A 21,659-nucleotide genomic window follows, 5' to 3' on the forward strand; every position below is an offset into this window, starting at 1 on the left:
AATAAGAAATCCATCCACTCCTGAGCAAAAGCTTCGCCTGTTTAGAAATGATTGATCTGCCAGGAGAGTGTGTTTGGCTCGATCGAAGCCAAGGTGGAAAAAAAAAAGTGACACGAGAGAGAGAAAGATTGTGTTGTGTGTGTGTGTGTGTGTGTGTGAGAGAGAGAGAGAGAGAGAGAGAGAGAGAGAGGACAGGTCTGGACTTCGTCTTGGTGACATGTCGCTGAAATGTGCACTTCTGCGTCTCCTACCCAGTGGCCATATTGGACTCATCGAAGATGACAAGCCAGCTCAAACGACTCCCCGCTGAATCTTTAACTCATTTACGCATCAAAGTTGCTCAGATGTTTCCCTAAAAATGCCCTACTCTGGACCTTTGGAGAATAAAGGTTTCAATGTTAAACGATTTTATAGTACTGTATTAAAGGGGAGATTTAACAGGCAGTGCGAGGACGAGAAGAAAAAGAGAGAGATCACTTCACTTCTGCAAGCACTGAGCCACGCCCACTTCCTTTCCTCATTACTCAAAGTTTAATTCATGGCACCTTGCGCTCAATCGTAAATGAGGGCACTGGTGGCTCAGTGGTAGGTTTCTACCATGTGGAAGGCCTGGGTTCGATTCCCAGCCAGTGCCCAAACCCTAGCCACTGGATGCAGTGCCAGTCCCAAGCCCGGATAAAAATGGGAAGGTTGTGTCAGGAAGGGCATCCCGCGTAAAACCTGTACCAAGTTGTTGTGCTGACCAGTTGGTCCGCTGTGGTAACCCCTCACACATGTAGGGAACAGCCGAAAGATCAACAACAACAACAACCTTGTGTGCTCTCATGGTGGACGAAAATGCCCCATGACGCTTCTTATAACATTAAACATGAAAAAACGTGCAGCTTTTTTGCATGAAATATATTCTACATTCACTGACATTCAGTTCTTCTAATGCAGGCCTCACAAGAGCAAATCTTTATTTATACAAAGCACTAAAAAGCAGGCCACAGAAGGAAAAAAATGTCCCATTACTGATAATCAATAAAAAGCCTGGATAACATGATGCAAGACACTTGATAGTACCCAACCCGAATCAATTAAAAGTATTGTAGGGAAATCAGATACTGTGTGTCTAAAACAAGCCACAGAGCTGCGTTAGATGCTGTCGAGAACTCGGATCCTCGTGCTACAGCCTTTACACAAACCACGCTGCTTAACTGGCAGAAATATCAGGGCAAGTGGGCCTGTTACACAACCTCCTGCCTGCTGCTTTACCTCACTGCTCACCCAGCGTCACCCTGACCACGCCCTGTTGTCTTACTGTCTGTACACATTTAGCATGCTTTATCACATCCTCCTGCATCCTCCTATTGGTTTCCTTCTATTCATTACACACACACACACACACACACACACACTACATCACTACCCAAATAATATCTGCTCTGCTCAGTGGTGCTCCTATGTTTGTCCCTTGAGGTCCCACTGATGGGCGGGGTAGAGGGGTGCCAATACATGTGTGTTTTGGAAGCCGTTGGTGTGTGTTGTGACTCATTAGTGTGTGTAGTACTGTACCAACATTAGCTTGTGTTGTAGCTTATTAGTGTGTGTGTAGTATTGTAACAACATTGGTGTGTGTTGTGCCCCAAGGATATGTTTTCTAACTAATTGGTGTGTATTATAAACCCATCAGCGTGTGTTGTAAGCCAGTGGTGTGTATTACAAAACCTGCTGGTGTGTATTTGTATGTCTCAGTGTGTATATTAAATCCATTCGTGTGTGTGTGTGTGTGTGTGTTGTAACCCGTTTATAGTGTTTATAGTAAACCTACTGTTGTGTATTGTAAATCATTGTTGTGTATTATAAACCCATTAGTGTGTATTGTAACCCATTGGTGTGTACTGTACCCCACTGCTGTGGATTGTATCCCATTGATGTGTGTGTAGTAATCCACTGATGTGTATGTAAACCCATCTATGTGTGTTGTAGCCCATTAGTGTGTATTATAAACCAATTTCCGTGTGTACTATAACTCATAGGTGTGTATTATAAACCTATTAGTGTATGTTGTAACCCATTGGTGTGTATTATAACCCAAAGGTGTGTTATAACCCATAGGTGTGTATTATAAACCCATCACTGTGTGTTGTAACTCATTGGTGTGTATTATAAACCCATTGATGTGTATTATAAACCCAGTCGTGTGTTGTAACCCAGTGGTGTGTACTATAACTCATAGATGTGTATTATAAACCCATTAGTGTGTGTTGTAACTCATAGGTGTGTATTATAAACCCAGTGGTGTGTATTATAAACCCATTGATGTGTATTATAACCCATAGGTGTGTGTTGTAAACCCATCTATGTGTGTTGCAAACCATTGGTGTGTATTATAACCCATAGGTATGTATTATAACCCATAGGTGTGTATTATAAACCCATCTGTGTGTTGGAAACCACTGGTGTGTATTGTAAACCCAGCGGCATGTGTTGTAAGCTCACTCTTTTGGATTGTAACCCCACTGGTCTGTGTTGTAACCTATTAGTGTGTATTACAAACCTACTATTGTGGATTGTAACCCCATTGATGTGTGTTGCTTTCCTACTGGTGTGTGCTGTTTGTGTGAGATTAAGCTGTCCTTATCACTGTTTCCAGTTCCTCAATCCTGTGTATTCGACCCTGGCCTGTTTTGTTTGGAGTGTGATGGTGGATTTGCTTCTGTTTACGACGTCTGCCTGTGTTTTCACTCTGGGCATGGATCCTCTGCGAGATTTATGGATTAGACCAAATAAAGAGACTTTGCTCATGTGTTCTACTCGACTCTCATTCCTGTTTATTACAGGATCAATATCTGATGTTCTGTCTGAGATGTAAAGAGCCAAAGATGCAGTCCATATTTCTTCATTTTACCCCTCGTTCATGATCAGAGTAAACCGATGCAAATGTCAGACAGAACATGACAAAATCCTGGCGTGATTAACTGGACAGGCGTGCAGCTGCAAATCACACGTTTATATCAATGCCCTTCTTCTAATATATTATTATGTCAATATTTACAACATACACAGACGTGATGGACACGTGTAAACACTGCTATGGTGAAGTTTTTATGTTTATTTAACATCTTTGGAGTGATTCTCTAGCATCAGTGCTTTGATCATGTAAGGTTCCCAACATTAAATGTGAATATAAATGAATTAAATGAGTATTATTAGCATTATTTTTTTTATTATAATTATTATTATTACATTTGGGATCTCTGTGAATTTGAATCCTGTGTTTTCTTCAATATCCCTGTATATCTTTCAGTGGTAATGCGTTAGTCAAGGTCCTTCTCCCTTTATTTATTTTTCCAGCATCATCCATCACCATGAAAGAAACTGACACCTCGGACCATAACACACTGCCGCACTTTTCATAATCCAACATAAATCAAACAGACGCATGACGCAACTGCATTTATTTCTGCGAGTATACTCGCTATTTTAAATTTCATCGGCTGTATATTTTCTCATGTAGACGTCGCCGTGCTATTTACAAAAAAAAATCTGTCCACACTGAGATTTAAGCAGATAAACAGATTATGTGGCTAAAAGCTCCAGCTGGCAGCTAAATATGGAAGCTCTACATCTGTGTTCTAGAGGCTCAGTACAGAATCGTCATGTGGAACCAAGGACTAGACTTCATCACATGATAAAGTCATACAGATGAATTATTTAGTATCCGTGGGACAGCGTCGGCAAAGTTAGGCTGAAAAGGAAAAGGAAATCGTAACCAAAACTTTATTAATCCAGCACTGACAGTGGTGCAGTCATATCCGCTGTCAGAGCTCATAAAATTCCACTGGATATTCTTAGCTACATTTCTGACCTCATACACAGATTTACGATGCACACTGATGGGTTACAGTACTCACTGATTTACAACATACACCAATGAGATACAACACACACCAGTGAGATACAATAAACACCAGTGAGATACAATAAACACCACTGGAATACAATACACACCACTGTGATACAATAAACACCAGTGAGATACAATAAACACCAGTGAGATACAATAAACACCAGTGAGATACAATAAACACCACTGGAATACAATACACACCACTGTGATACAATACACACCACTGTGATACAATAAACACCAGTGAGATACAATAAACACCAGTGAGATACAATACACACCAGTGGGTAACAATACACACCACTGTGATACAATGAACAGTAGTGAGTTACAATACTCACTGGTGGTTTAGAATGTACACCAATGTGTTACAGTACACAACACTGGCTTTACAACACGCCAATGGGATACAATACACACCAGTGGGATACAACACACACCAATGGGATACAACACACACCAATGGGGTACAATACACACCAATGGGATACAATACACACCAATGAGATACAACACATACCAATGGGGTACAATACACACCAATGGGATACAATACACACCAATGAGATAAAACACACACCAATGGGATACAATACTCACCACTGTGATACAATGAACAGTAGTGAGTTACAATACTCACTGGTGGTTTAGAATGTACACCAATGTGTTACAGTACACAACACTGGCTTTACAACACGCCAATGGGATACAATACACACCAGTGGGTAACAATACTCACCACTGGGATACAATACACGCCAATGGGATACAACACACACCAATGGGATACAACACACACCAATGGGATACAACACACACCAATGGGATACAATACACGCCAATGGGATACAACACACACCAATGGGATACAACACACACCAATGGGATACAATACACACCAATGAGATACAACACACACCAGTGGGATACCACACACACCAATGGGATACAATACACACCAATGGGATACAACACACACCAGTGGGATACAACACACATCAATGGGTGACAATACACACCACTAGAATACAACACACACCAATGGGATACAACACACACCACTGAGATACAACATACACAACTGGGTAACAATACACACCACTGGGATACAACACACACCAATGGGATACAACACACACCAATGGGATACAACACACACCAATGGGATAGAATACACACCAATGAGATAAAACACACACTAATGGGATACAATACACACCAGTGGGTAACAATACACACCACTGTGATACAATGAACAGTAGTGAGTTACAATACTCACTGGTGGTTTAGAATGTACACCAATGTGTTACAGTACACAACACTGGCTTTACAACACGCCAATGGGATACAATACACACCAGTGGGATACAACACACACCAATGGGATACAACACACACCAATGGGGTACAATACACACCAATGGGATACAATACACACCAATGAGATACAACACATACCAATGGGGTACAATACACACCAATGGGATACAATACACACCAATGAGATAAAACACACACCAATGGGATACAATACACACCACTGGGTAACAATACTCACCACTGGGGTACAATACACGCCAATGGGATACAACACACACCAATGGGATACAACACACACCAATGGGATAGAATACACACCAATGAGATAAAACACACACTAATGGGATACAATAAACACCAGTGGGTAACAATACTCACCACTGTGATACAATGAACAGTAGTGAGTTACAATACTCACTGGTGGTTTAGAATGTACACCAATGTGTTACAGTACACAACACTGGCTTTACAACACGCCAATGGGATACAATACACACCAGTGGGTAACAATACTCACCACTGGGATACAATACACGCCAATGGGATACAACAAACACCAATGGGATACAACACACACCAATGGGATACAACACACACCAATGGGATACAACACACACCAATGGGATACAACACACACCAATGGGATACAATACACACCAATGAGATACAACACACACCAGTGGGATACCACACACACCAATGGGATACAATACACACCAATGGGATACAACACACACCAGTGGGATACAACACACATCAATGGGTGACAATACACACCACTAGAATACAACACACACCAATGGGATACAACACACACCACTGAGATACAACATACACAACTGGGTAACAATACACACCACTGGGATACAACACACACCAATGGGATACAACACACACCAATGGGATACAACACACACCAATGGGATACAATACACACCAATGAGATACAACACACACCAGTGGGATACCACACACACCAATGGGATACAATACACACCAATGGGATACAACACACACCAGTGGGATACAACACACATCAATGGGTGACAATACACACCACTAGAATACAACACACACCAACGGGATACAACACACACCACTGAGATACAACATACACAACTGGGTAACAATACACACCACTGGGATACAACACACACCAGTGGGATACAACACACACCACTGAGATACAACATACACAACTGGGTAACAATACACACCACTGGGATACAACACACACCAATGGGATACAACATACACCAATAGGTAAAAATACACACCACTGAGATACAACACACACCAATGGGATACAATACACACCAATGGGATACAACACACACCAGTGGGATACCATACACACCAATGGGATACAACACACACCAGTGGGATACAACATACACCAATAGGTAAAAATACACACCACTGAGATACAACACACACCAATAGGTAAAAATACACACCACTGAGATACAACACACACCAATAGGTAAAAATACACACCACTGAGATACAACACACACCAATAGGTAAAAATACACACCACTGAGATACAACACACACCAATAGGTAAAAATACACACCACTGAGATACAACACACACCAATAGGTAAAAATACACACCACTGGTTTACAATAAACTCCACTGGGTTAAAATACACACCAATTAACTACAATACACACCAGTAGGTTACAATACACACCAGTAGGTTACAATACACACTATAGGGCTACAGTACATACACTGGGTTAAAATATATACCAATAGGTTACAATAGACACCAGTGGGTTACAGTACACAATATCACTTTACGACACACATTGGTCACAATACACACCAGTGGTTTTAAAATACACACCAGTGCACACACAATACATAATGTAGGCTGAATATATTTGAGTTTTAGTAAAGAAGAAAGTTTGAAATTCTTCACTCTCTTTACTTCCTGTCAGTTTCAGCATTAATTAGAGTTATAAATATATTTATTGTTACCACAGATACTTTTCACACTTTTTAGTCATTTACAAATTGTGGTTGTTATGGTAACGGTATACACTTACAGGTTTGACTGCTGTAAAGTAAATCACTGGGCCATTGATGATATTATATCATACGTGTAGAAGGATGTGTGTACGATCCTAATTTGCATAATCGTATATATATATAATATATATATATAATATATATATAAAGGTGAGGAGATATCGCTGGAACATTTTCAAATGCTTTGTGTACTATTTATTACTCGAGAGAGTTTACTTTTAATAACGTAACTTGTGCTTTGAGTGAAATCTGAGATAAAATTAATAAATGTAAATGTTATTCAATTAGAAAAGTAATTAAACCCTAGATGTTTGATAACAGATTGCATTGTTTAGGTCTGTAATTTTGTGATTAAAATCATGGCAGGAATATCTGATAAAATTAAATCACTTCCGAGATGAAAGGATGGCGTGATGGAAAGAAGAGAACACAGAGCAGCTCCTTTGTCGTCTTTCTTTCCTCCACACCATCTTGGCATCGCGCGCCGAGACTCGTCAGCTCGGCCTGTCGCGGTCCCTCGGGTCAGAACCGGCCGCCCACTCACCTGCACTGGACCGGTCTCGCACCAGAGCCTCAGCCAATCAGGAAGCCCCGCAGGGCCGTGGGTGACATGGACGCTCGGGTGATGTGGGACACGTCTCAGAAGGAGAGAGGACAGACGGAGGTGGAGAAGAGAGAAAGGAAATTTATTTATACCGTATAAATAAAGTGGAAGAAGAAAAAAACCAAGATGGAAGGAGAGAGTTGGAGGGATGTGCTAGTGGGTATTTTTCCTTCGACACCTCACACTTCTTCCAAAAATAGGCCGAAGAGTCCAGAAGCCGCGTGACAATGATAAATTCTCCCTTCTGTGGAAAAGGCCACAGGTTTCTGTAGCATGTGGAATCACAGAGACAGACCGAGGATCAGACGGAGCTTTAACGTTGTGTGATAATATCATTTACTGTATAAACACTCTGTGTGTGTGTGTGTGTGTGTGTGTTTGTGTGTCTTCAATTATTACTTTTATTTGCGTCCGTCTTTGAAATTTCCTGATTTCCAAAATGCCACGGAAATGAACCACATGATGTTTAAAAGTAAAGAGGTGGACATGGAGATGAGGAAATGAAGACCGTAATGAAGAAATAGATTTATGAACAGATTTGATCTCCAGATCAAGAAACACTTGTGGAAGAACAAGCAAATCCCTGATGTGCACTATATTGCCAAAAGTTTTGGGACACCCCTCCAAACCAGCTTTGGGATGAATTATAGTGGAGACTGTGAGACAGACCTTCTCGTCCAACATCAGTGCCTGACCTCACAAATGCGATTCTAGAGGAATGGTCAAAAATTCCCATAAACACACTCCTAAACCTTGTGGAAAGCCTTCCCAGAAGAGTTGAAGCTGTTATAGCTGTAAAGGGCGGGACAACTCCATATTACATTCATGTGTGTGTAAAGGCAAACGTCCCAGTTTTGTCTTTGAATCTCCGCTCTAATTCATCCCAAAGGTGTTCTATGGGGTTGAGGTCAGGACTCTGTGCAGGCCAGTCAAGTTCCTCCACACCAAACTCACTCATCCATGTCTTTATGGACCTTGCTTTGGTCACTGGTGTGCAGTCATGTTGGAACAGGAAGGGGTCATCCCCAAACTGTTCCCACAAAGAGCATGAAATTGTCCAAAATGTCTTGGTATGAAGCTGAAGCATTAAGAGTTCCTTTCACTGGAACTAAGGGGCCGAGCCCAACCCCTGAAAAACAACACCTGAACTCAATGATCTGGAGGGGTGTCCCAAAACTTTTGGCAATATAGTGTATCATTAGATACTCATTCGGTAGAACAACAAGAGACATAGACATAACCATTTTCTTCTTCATGTCTTCTCAGGGAGTTTTTCCTCACCAGCGTCACCTCTGACCGTCTCGTTAGCGATAATTACCGATGTAAATTTGAAAAATGATATAACATTTATCCTTTATTTATTCCCGTAAAGCGACGATGTCTTTTGTTAAAATTGAGTGTTTTTTCCGCAGCGTTTTTCAAAATCAAGTTCTTCCTGTGGTTCAGGAACAAGGAACACGGCTCTACAACAATCCAGAGCCTCTGGCATAAAAGCGAAGGCGGATAGGAGGCAGATGACAGAACGGTACTACAAAAAAAATACAGGCTCTGTGTCCAATTTCACACCTGGAGAGAATGGAGAGAGAGAGAGAGAGAGAGAGAGAGAGAGAGATGGAGAAAAAGAGAGAGAGAGAAGGAGAGAGAGAGAGAGAAAGGGCAAAAGAAGAGTGTGTGTGTGTGTGTGTGTGTGAGAGAGGAAGAGCTGGAGAAACACAGTGAGGGAGAGAGAGGGAGCAGTGTGAGAACACGGGAAGCCATCAGTCTGTCATTATTTATTCAGTGCGGCCCTGACACCGAGTCAGAGTTAATAATCCGCGCCGAGTGACGGGAGCTCCATGCGTCCTGCGCACTGCTGCGCGAGCTCCTCCGTCTTCTGCCACTCTCCCAATCAGAGATCAGAGCGCCCGGCTGACTGCCTGTACAAAAAGTTTCCTCCCTTCCCTTTCTCACCTGCCTCGCATGCCGCGCACTTCGCGGCCAAGTTTGAAAGAAGGTTCCGGGAGGAAGCCATCGAGCCGACCTGAGGAATGAGAAATAATTCAACAAAAGACAGAGCGCTCCCTCTTTCCCTTCCTCCCTCCCTCCATCACTCTCTCCCTCCCTCCGTCTTCCTCCCCGAGCGCCAGATTCAGCTCTAACAAACCCGAGGCTGCTGAAGTCAACACGCTCCCCAAAGAACACGAGCGATGAGGACCACGATGATGATGATGATGATGATGAAGTGCAAAAGACTCAAACCAGTCAAACCAGGCCATAGCATGAATCATGGACAAACTGCGCCATCTAAACACACACACACACACACACACACACACCTCAGAGCTACCAATTAAACTACAGTGCATGTAGAGTTCAGGGGTTTCAAGGATTCACAGAGTCCAGAGACGGAAAGAGACGAGGGAACGTGTGGCGAAAATCAGACGCCGGTGCAGCGCAGGGTCCAGGATCGCTCCCTGCAGGACACTGGGTGCTGAGCCAAGGTCAGCGAGATGAAAGCGTACCCCGAGTTCAAATCACTGAATCGACTCCAGACAGCACAAGATCACAAAAACATTTGAATATTGTACAGTTTGTACAGAGACTGCTGTTAGTAGAAGTGAATCAAGTACACCGTGGTGTGATGAAGCGCAAGCTTTATTAAATAACAATATTTCATACTTTTTTGTTCATTTATATTTACGTTTCTTGTTGGTGGAACTTCTCTGAAGCAAGTTGTTCCCTGAGGGTTTTCTTATGAAGTAGAAAAAATACCAAGAAACCAGCTGGAGACTCCTTACAGCTTTATAATCTTCATTGATTTATTCATCTTCTATACCCACTTTATTCCTAATTAGTGTCATGGGGATCTGCTGGAGCCTATCCCAGCACACACTGGGCGAAAGGCAGGGGTACACCTTGGACACATATAGACAACCCTAACCCTAGACAACCACACTCACACTCACTCCTATTGGCAATTTAGAATTACCAATCAACCTAACGTACATGTTTTTGGACAGTGGGAGGAAACCGGAGTACCCGGAGTAAACCCACGCAGGCATGGGGAGAACATGCAAACTCCACATAGAAAGGCCCCTGCCTGTTCAAACCCAGGATTCAAACACAGGACCTTCTTGCTGTGAGGTAACTGTGCTAACCACTAAGCCACCATGCTCACCTCTTCCTCAAAATAATGATTTAAAAAAAAATGAAGGTGTTTTACATGGAGCATCTCCAGTACATGTCCCCATGAACGAGTGTAACTATGGAAACGATAACCTATCAGAACGAGTGCGTTATCAACACCTTCCTTCTGTCCAATCGGACTGAGGAACGCGGTTTAAATTGGCATAAAAAGGCTGTGAAACGAAGTGTCTTAAGCACAAATCGGCTGCGGAGCTGCGGATGAACGGACGGACCTCCGCACTAGACTGGAGGAAACTTTGTGAATAAAAGATGACGGGATGAATGCATCTTTAATGCTCCAGTTCTCCCAACACTTCTGACAGAGACAGCAGTCACTCTCACAGCTACGGGCTAACACTCTTTCTTCTGCATATTTCATACACTCCTATTCTATATGTGACATACAGCATGACTTATCCGCTCGTCCGTTTGGTTTTTCGTTTACATGCAGACCAGAAAAGGACAACGGTCTTGACTGTACATCATCTGCTCTGCTTATTTGTTGCTCTCTGTAAGGCTTTCAGTATTCACTTGGGATAGTGTGTGTGTGTGTGTGTGTGTGTGTGTGTGTGGTCAATGAGGAAAGTAATGAAAAAAGTTTGCCTGAATATACACTACAAGTCAAAAGTTTGGACACACCTTCTAATCCCATGGTGTTTCCTGATGTTTATTTCTTTCTACATTGTAAAACAATGCTGAAGGCGGCCGAAATCCACAATAATGTCGTTTGAACAGTTGATATTGAGACATGTCTGCTACTGATGCTCTGTAAAGCCTTCATAACGCCTCTAATCTGAGGTGCTGTTAATTGGTGATTTCTGAGGCTGGTGACTCTAAATGAACTTCTCCTCTGCAGCAGAGGTCAGTTTTGGTCTTGCTTTACTGGGATGGTCTTCATGTGAGCCAGTTTCATCATGGTGCTTGATGGGTTTTGCAAATGCACTTGACAATACTGTTCTTGCAAGAACTATTCCAGAACACCTGACCTTCGTGTCTTAAAATAACAACTGACTGGTTTTTGTTGTTACATATGGATTACTGAAGTCCATGGGTGTTATTTCATAGTTTTGAAATCTCCAGGATTGTTCTAGAATGTAGAAAATAAATCCCTAAACAAAAAACATTGAATTAAAAGGTGTATATATATATATATAGAGAGAGAGAGAGAGAGAGAGAGAGAGAGAGAGAGAGAGAGAGAGAGAGAGAGAGAGAGAGAGAGAAATTTTGAGCTCGGTTTCCGGCCGGTCCTTAAACACTGCTGCACTGTGTACCACTAATAGTGTTCTGCTTTTACCTATTAGCACCTAGCTAGCATACCAACTTCGATATATCTGAGCATTTATTTTATAAATTAGCTAAATGAAAACACCGCCGATGAAACGCAGCTACTCTAAAATTCCCGTGTGGATTGTAGAAGATCATCATGAGGTCAGCGATTACATTCAATCTGATTTCTTCTTTTCCCCTAGCTCGCTAAAGAGTGTGGCGGAGTACCAAATGGATCCTCACTTCCTGTTTAGGTGCCCTACATAGGGTGTAACATGGCATCGTATGTACCCTGCATAGTGCACTATTTATCTATTATGGAGCTATTCGGACCTTAAGCTTATACTTATAAATAAATTGAAGTTGCAGTCGTTTTATTTTGTGCTGTAATGCAACAGATGAAAGTTATCACGGTTTATAATTATATATTGAGTTATATATTGTGTTTATTTATTTTTTGCCCATAATTATCTATTATATAAACTATTATTATGTATATTTACATACATTATGTACTGGCATAGGCATTATTTTTTAAATTAAGTATCATACCTATTATTAAAATAACAATAAAACAATATACAAGAGTTATATGTTTTGTGTAGCTAAATTTTGTCATTAATGTGATCTAATGATAATTAAAAAAAATACTTTTTTGCAATTAAAGACATGATATTTTTTACCCAAATTGTGCAGTCTTATTTGTTTATCCCTCTAATTTCTTCTAAGTTTCTTTAGTAACAAACAAATGTGAAGTTGTAAATGTAGTAAGTACGGATAAGCTAATAATTTCTCTGTCTCTCTCTCTCTCTCTCTCTCTCTCTCTCTCTCTCTGTGTCTCTCTCTGTCTGTCTGTCTGTCTGTCTGTCTGTCTGTCTCTCTCTCTCCCTCTCTCTGTCTGTCTGTCTCTCTCTCTCTCTCTCTGTCTGTCTGTCTGTCTGTCTCTCTCTCTCTCTCTCCCTCTCTCTCTGTGTCTCTCTGTCTGTCTGTCTGTCTCTCTCTCTCTCTCTCTCTCTCTCTCTCTCTGTCTGTCTGTCTCTCTCTCTCTCTCTCTGTCTCTCTGTCTGTCTGTCTCTCTCTCTCTCTCTCTCTCTCTGTCTGTCTGTCTGTCTCTCTCTCTCTCCCTCTCTCTCTGTGTCTCTCTGTCTCTCTCTCTCTCTCTCTGTCTGTCTGTCTGTCTGTCTCTCTCTCTCTCTCTCTCTGTCTGTCTGTCTGTCTGTCTCTCTCTCTCTCTCTCTCTCTCTCTCTCTCTCCCTCTCTCTCTGTGTCTCTCTGTCTCTCTCTCTCTCTCTCTGTCTGTCTCTCTCTCTCTCCCTCTCTCTCTGTGTCTCTCTGTCTGTCTCTCTCTCTCTCTCTCTCTGTCTCACACACACACACACACATTGTTTCTCCCCCCTGTATGCAGGTTGTGCAGCACATCTACCGCGCCATTGGCTCTCGGCACATCCCCATGAAGGAGGTGAAGATGGTTCACTTGGACTCGCACCCTGACCTGCTCATCCCTGTCAGCATGTCCGCTCACACCGTGTTTGATAAAGAGGCTCTGTTCAGGTGAGAGAATGTGAAACTGCATCTATATCTTTTCTTACATGTGTGTAATCTGTTCAACAATCTGCTCTGAGTGTGTGTGTGTGTGTGTGTGTTGTCCTTCCTAGTGAGCTGAGCATCGAGAACTGGATCATGCCGATGGTGTACGCCGGACACGTGTCCCACGTGGCCTGGCTCCATCCCTACTGGGCTCAGCAGATCCGAGAGGGCGAGCATGAGATGTGTGTGGGGAGAGACGCGTCCACAAACACCATCAGGTGACAAAACACCACTGTGTCTGTTACAGCACAGTTATTATATGTAATAAACAGCAGTTATTAGATTTCACAGTAGTGAGATTTCACCTGAAGTCTTTTGAGTTCGCTCTGCTGAATGAGTCATTTAGATTCTTTCACAGATTCGTTAATGTGCATCATTTATATTTTTATTTTATTATTATAACCTTGTAGGTCTGTGTTTGGAAGAATTATTATGACACCAAACCAAACACACTTTACTCCTAATACATGCTGGAAATCTCCATTTACGAGGTTGATTCAGATCTAACTGATTCACTGACTCACCTGAAAGATAGAGGACTGAATCTCATGCTCGATCAGAATATTTGCTGATTCAAATACTGATTCTCTGAACGAACTGGACTGATTCACTGACCAGTCAGAAACTAACCTTCTGAAAAATTTGGAGGTGAATCTAGCTCATGACTAAACAATTCACTGATTCGCTAAATGAGAGATCAAATCTCTCAGCAAATCTCTGTGACAAGCAGAAGATTCACTGAATCAAATGATAAACGAGTCTCCTGATTCAAACTTCGACCTGCTCAATGACACGGAAGCGAATCTCATAATCTCATAATTCTAAAGATTTACTGAATCAAGCTGAAAGCGAGAGGTACATTAATTGGTCATGACTGAAAGATTCACTGATTCAAACACTGACTGGCTGCAGTGAGAGACACGAACCAATTGATTCACTGATTCAAACACTGATATGTCGACTGAGAGAGGAGCGAATGTGTCATGGCTGAACGATTCACTGATTCAAAAACATTCCAGATAAATATCTAACGCAAACATACACTGATCAGACATAACACTGTGAGCAGTGAGAGTGAATAAGACTGAGTATCTCCTCATCATGGCACCTGTTAGTGGGTGGGATATATTAGGCAGTAAGTCAACATTTTGTCCTCAAAGTTGATGTTAGAAGCAGGAAAAATGGACAAGCGTAAGGATTTGAGCGAGTTTGATGAAGGACCAAACTGTGATGGCTAGACCACTGGATCAGAGCATCTCCAAAACTGCAGCTCTTGTGGGGTGTTCCCGGTCTGCAGTGGTCAGTATCTATCAAGGAAGGATGAACCGGTGACAGGGTCATGGGCGGTCAAGGCTCATTGATGCGCGTGGGGAGTGAAGGCTGGCCCGTGTGATCCGATCCAACAGACGAGCTACTGTTGCTCAAACTGCTGAAGAAGTTAATGCTGGTTCTGATAGAAAGGGGTCAGAATACACCTGATGGGTCAGGGCTGTTTTGGCAGCAAAAGGGGGACCAACACGATATTAGTGTAGGCAGGTGGTCATAATGTTATGCCTGATCAGTGCAGGAACTGAAGACCAAGACGTAAAGAACAGCTTATTGATCTATACTGCCTCGCTTTAGTCATTCATTTGCAAACATCTCACCTCTCACAGCTACAGCTTTTCTAATCTCTTACTTGCGAGAGATTAGAAAAACTGACTCAGAGTCAGATTTATGCATTTCATTTGAAGATAATTAGGTGATCAGTTTACAGTACCAAAGCCAAGGATATAAAATATTTAATAAAGCAGCTGAATCGTTCAGATCGTTCGAATTTCTATTTCCATTTAGAATTATTTTAAAGTGAAAAGAAAGTAAAGGTCATTTATTAGATCCTTTTATCGCTCGTGTATGAAGGATTTTCAGAAGATATCAAAAGTCAAGTGGAATCTTAAAGACGTCTCCTGACTCCGTCTGCTCGTCCGCCGAGCTCCGAAACCTTCACGTCGTTTCTCGATCCCTGACATTGTCCAGATTTTCACACTGACGAACTGGACGAGAGACGAAATGACCTCATTAATGATGATCATTTTTTCCCCACTTCAGAGTCACGAGCACGGACGACTACTTCCTGAGTGATGCTCTTTACGTTCCCGCCGAGCAGCTCCGAGACGGGAAGCCCTTCCGCCTGAGCGTCATCCGCGTGGATCCGGTGCAGACGGCAAAGGATGAAGACCAGCTGAACACTGCCAAGAAATCCAAACCGGACCCTGAGCCGGTCTGCAGCGGGTCATGTGCCGGCGTGTCTCGTGCAGCAGATGGCAGCAGCGGTACATCAGAGACGGCGAGCACGGAGAAATCAAGCGCTTCAGCTGTAGGCAGCCTACTGAGTGTGCTTAAACCAGACGACCCCTACATCCTCGATATCGACCTGGATTTCTTCTCCTGTAAAAACCCCTTCAAGGAAATGTACACACAGGTACCAGGGCTTGTCTCAATCTCATCTCTTTTATGTATCAACTCTAGAATTGGTGAATTGTTGTGATATGAGAGGAGGAGACGCGTGAGGCTGTGCTGTTATAACTAACTTCTAGGTACCACATCAGGTCAGCGTGGATTATTTCCCTACAGCAGCACAGTCCTGTCTGTGTTACTTTTTATTGAACTCCCTGTGAGGAGTTTTTATTTTAGACAGAGTTTAGAGATTAATGTTCTGTTGGAAAAATTCATCCTGAAATCTTTACATTTTTGTATGAAACGTTAGCAGTGATAGAAGTGCAGTTCCTGTATCAGTCACCAGAGGGCGCTGATTATAAAAATATTGAACCAGCGACCTGATCTCAGACCTTTCACCTGTCACCTCCCTCTCCTTACTTCTCTCTCTCTCTCTCTCCCTCCCTCTCTCTCTCTCTCTCTCTCTCTCCCCCTCTCTCCCTCCCTCCCCCCCCCTCTCCCTCCCTCCCTCTCTCTCTCTCTTTCTCCCCTCTCCCTCCCCCCCCTCTCTCTCCCTCCCTCTCTCTCCCTCTCTCTCTCTCTCCCCCTCTCTCCCCCCCTCTCTCTCTCCCTCTCTCACTCTCTCTCTCTCTCTCCACTGACACTGGAGACTCCTTCCATCAGCGTTAATGTCATTTAATCACTGTATCAACACGCTTTTTTCTTTAAATCAGTTTGTTAATAGCGACACACGTGCATCAGGCCGTTGCTATAGAAACGATAACGTATTAGAACACACTCTAGCCAGTCAGAATCCAGGACTGGAATGGGCTGAGGTACGAGCGGAGTTACATAAAGACCTGTATTATTAGTGTCAAAGCCTCTGTGATAGATAGATAGATAGATAGATAGATAGATAGATAGATAGATAGATAGATAGATAGATAGATAGGTAGATAGATAGATAGATGTTATGAAAGGCTGAAAAACATGAGCCATGTGTTTCCTGGAACAGATGTAATATAGAAAGCTCTTACTCTCTCTTCTCAGAGAAACGCTTCTAAATAATAGTTTTGTGTGAGTGAGTGGGTGTGTGTGTGGGTGAGTGTGTGTGTGAGTGGGTGGGTGTGTGTGGGTGTGTTTATGTGTGAGTGGGTGTGTGTATGTGAGTGGGTGTGTGTGTGAGTGGGTGTGTGTATGTGGGTGTGTGTGAGTGTGTGTGAGTGTGTGTGTGAGTGAGTGTGTGTGTGAGTGGGTGTGTGTATGTGGGTGGGTGTGTGTGTGAGTGGGTGTGTGTGTGAGTGGGTGTGTGTGTGAGTGGGTGTGTGTATGTGGGTGTGTGTGTGAGTGGGTGTGTGTATGTGGGTGAGTGTGTGTGTGTGAGTGTGTGTGTGAGTGTGTGTGTGAGTGGGTGTGTGTATGTGGGTGGGTGTGTGTGTGAGTGGGTGGGTGTGTGTATGTGGGTGTGTGTATGTGGGTGGGTGTGTGTGTGAGTGGGTGTGTGTATGTGGGTGGGTGTGTGTGTGAGTGGGTGGGTGTGTGTGTGTGAGTGGGTGTGTGTGTGAGTGGGTGTGTGTGTGAGTGGGTGTGTGTATGTGGGTGGGTGTGTGTGTGAGTGTGTGTGTGAGTGGGTGTGTGTATGTGGGTGGGTGTGTGTGTGAGTGTGTGTGTGAGTGGGTGTGTGTATGTGGGTGTGTGTGTGAGTGTGTGTGTGAGTGGGTGTGTGTATGTGTGTGAGTGTGTGTGTGAGTGGGTGTGTGTATGTGGGTGGGTGTGTGTGTGAGTGTGTGTGTGAGTGGGCTGTGTAAAATGAGGAATTTTAGTTGTTGATGAGTTGGATAGAGTTGAATGGATGTTATTTTGCACTTCCTCTTGACAGGAAGAGTACTCCATCCTGCAGGAGCTGTACAGCTTCGAGAGGCCGCGCGAGGATGCGGACGAGGTAATGGAGGCTTTTAATCAAATTAGCGCTAACGACCGGAGAGAGAACGCAAAGTGTCCGAGTCGAGCTGAACACTCCGGCTATTTTCTTTAATGTAATAAAATGACCTTTGATTAATTCTCTACAGAGCAACAGAGCACTCATCTCCAGTGAGCACTTTCTCCTGGTCTACAGGGATGGATGGATGGATGGATGGATGGATGGATAGAGAGAGAGAGAGAGAGAGAGAGAGACTGGTAATAGAGTGAGAGACTGAAGGTCGTGTCATGTAAACGTGTCATGGCTCGACCTCACTGATACTCGTTTGCAGGAGACGTTGTGTGAGTGTGTGGAGAGACGAACGCGGCAGCTGGAGGATCTGGAGGCCGTCTTTGCTGAGCTGCTGGAGGATGACGGCGAACTTACTGTGGAGCGCTTAGCTGATAAGCATGGGTACACACACACACACACACACACACACATGGTGCTGTCTGGTCACTGCTTACTGTTGGAGTGTGGCCACTATCAGCTTCACACACAGCTGATTTGAGGAGGCACAGTGGGGTTTTATTTCTAATGGTGTGTGTGTGTGTGTGTGTGTGTGTGTAGTTTGCCCTAATGCTGATTTGTGTTTGCAGAATGAAATCTCTGGTTAAACTCATCTGCAGCCTGAAGAGTCGGAACGAATCCCCGGACTATGAAATGGTAAAACAAACAAAACAAATAAACAAACAAACAATTCATTTATTTTCACTCTTTATATTAAATTAAAGTTTTTGTGTGGTAAAAACCCAGCCCCCAAAGTGTTGACGATACCACAGCCAGTCTGTGCACCCTGGATGGGAGGGGCTTATATTGTCTCTCCTGTCAATCACAGAGGCACTAGCCAATCACGGCCATCTGTTAGCTCATGTAAGCTCCGCCCTCCTTATCGGAAGCTGTTTCTGACCACACTGGTGGTGAATTAATATTTTTAATGTTTCTAGAAATGTACAGACTACAACACACACACACACACACACATTTCTCAAGAACATCTCTATCCTTTCTATTCCATCCTCTATCCACTCTATTCTTCTCTTTCTCCTTTAGTAAGATTGTACATTATGTGAAGCATTCTGAGTGTGTGTGTGTGTGTGTGTGTGTGTGTGTGCAGGTTCACCAGGCCGGTCTGACCTGTGATTACTCGGAGCTTCCTCACCACGTCAGCAGTGAAGCAGAGATCCAGCAGCTGATGCTCGCAGTGCGCTTCGTCCTGCAGCCGCTGCCCAAACCCACCCTCATCACCATGTCCAGGTGCGAAAGTTGTGCCCCCTTTGTTTGTTTGTTTGTTTGTTTGCTTGTTTGTTTATTTAGTTAGTTAATTATTCATTCACGATTTTTATTCAGTTATTAGTTTGTTTTCCCATTCATAAATAAATTTTTTTATTCAGTCTTTATTTCATTTTTATTTTCATTTTCATGTCACTTATGTTATTTATTCATTTTTTAAATAATTCTTTAAATATTTATTTATTTATTTATTTATTTATTTATTTATTTATTTATTCATTTTAAATATATTTATTCCTTTGGGTTTTTTTCAATGTTTGTTCATTTATCTATCTATCTGTCTGTCTGTCTGTCTGTCTGTCTGTCTGTTTATGGGTGTGTGTGTGTGTGTGTTTGTGTCTGTTCCCACACACAGGTCGAGTTTAGATGATTATTGTCCTCCTGGTCAGGTCGAGTCCATCCAGAGCAGCGTGCTGAACCTTCTAGAAGCTCTGTTCGGCTCTGTAGAGCTCCATAAGGAGTATGAAGAAGCTTCCGGAGAAAACGCATTGCAGTCCTCATGATGATCAGCTTTAGTGCAGATCTGTGATTCATTCAGGATGAACCAGCATGAGCAGTGTGTGTGTGTGTGTGTGTGTGTGTGAGATAGAGAGAGTGGGGGAGCATGTTGAGTGTTTTTAAATTGAAGCTTTTGGAATCTATTTTTGTGTGCTGGATTTGAAATGTGGACACTGGTAAAATCACACACACACACACACACACACACCTCATCTACTACAAGAGTACTGATTAAAACACACACACACACAGGATTTGTCTCCAGGCAGTAACATTCTCAGTGATGTTCGTCTTTGTGTAAATATGTAATAAAATTTAAACACCTTCACAATGCACAAAATAAAATAAAAACACAAAATAAAATAAAAACACAAAATAAAATAAAAACACAAAGCCAGTGCAGCACAATACAGAAGAAATGTATTATATTAGTAGAATAAAGTTCATTATTTATTTTTATGTAATATCTGTATAATAAATTCTCCATGTTTTCTGAAGTGATGCTTCAGACTTCCTGGATCTTAGACCTGTGTGTTACCATTTCTATGGTGATGGAGACCACGCCTCCTTAATTATAACTGACAAACAGAGAGGCCACGCCCTCCTCGTTCTTCACTGCAATTAAAAGCTACAGTGGCAAAAGTTCATCCAGTGGAGATTGAAATGCAGAGACCACGCCCTCCTCTTAAATTACTCTGACTAGTACAGAGGCCACGCCCTCCTTTTAAATGGCTCCAAATGACAAGTACAGGGGCCACGCCCTCCTCTTTCTTTACTCTAACAGACAAGTACAGAGGCCACGCCCTCCTCATTTATTACTCTAACTGACAAGTACAGAGGCTCAAAGTACACCATATATCACTATATACTAATCACAGAGGCCACGCCTTCCTCCTTCACTTTAAACTAAATCAGAGAGGGCACACCCACCTCCTTCACTTTCAATTGAATCACAGAGGCCACACCCTTCTCTTCTTCACTTTAAACTGAATCACAGGATCCACACCTACCCTCTCTATTGTAAACTGAATCACAGAGGCCACACCTACTCTTTCTCTACTGTACACTGAATCACAGAGGCCACACCCTCCTAATTTCTCCTCCTCCTCTTTACTTTTTTTAATGTATGTTTCAATGTGTATCAAGCTTAATTCATCAGGTAAGTGTGCTTATTTGGGATGTGGTTAAGTCAGAGACTCTGTGTGGCTCCTCCCCACATGTCAGAGTGTTGTATAAAAAAAAACAAACATCCACTGTGCGTTTGATTGGATCCTCATGAGCCTAAATGTTCTCCATGTAACAAAACCTGATTTGTTTTTGTTCCATCATATCTTCCACCATGTTGTAGTCCTTAATCTGTACGTGTCCACACTGGTACATGTGCTGATTTTAGGAGTGTGTGCATGGGTGTGTGTGTGTGTGTGTATAGACATGACGTTCATGTCTGGGGATGATGATGATGATGATGTGCTCTGCGATAAACCTGTCGTCAGTCCTCTACGAGTCGATGACACCCAGCAGAGGCTGTGGACACGGCCTCGGAAATAAAGTTATGTTTCATCCTGTTGCTTAGCAACTTCATGAGCACATTATTGCTGCATGGCTCAGGGATGAGACG

General features: G+C 42.8%; 1 protein-coding gene across 1 annotated transcript; it reads left to right on the forward strand.

Moving 5' to 3' along the window:
• The first annotated feature begins 12,288 nt into the window (after window positions 1–12,288).
• lg20h5orf22 (linkage group 20 C5orf22 homolog) lies at window positions 12,289–21,390 on the forward strand. Its single transcript, XM_058417936.1, has 9 exons — window positions 12,289–12,450; window positions 13,694–13,839; window positions 13,944–14,093; window positions 15,964–16,336; window positions 18,170–18,232; window positions 18,543–18,664; window positions 18,850–18,916; window positions 19,368–19,507; window positions 19,899–21,390. Exons 1-9 carry the CDS (start codon window positions 12,382–12,384, stop codon window positions 20,044–20,046), a joined length of 1,278 nt encoding a protein of 425 aa, XP_058273919.1. The 5' UTR covers window positions 12,289–12,381; the 3' UTR covers window positions 20,047–21,390.
• Window positions 21,391–21,659: the final 269 nt, after the last annotated feature.

The sequence above is a fragment of the Hemibagrus wyckioides genome, linkage group LG20 (genome assembly GCF_019097595.1).
Source record: "Hemibagrus wyckioides isolate EC202008001 linkage group LG20, SWU_Hwy_1.0, whole genome shotgun sequence".
NCBI classification, from domain to species: Eukaryota; Metazoa; Chordata; class Actinopteri; order Siluriformes; family Bagridae; genus Hemibagrus; species Hemibagrus wyckioides.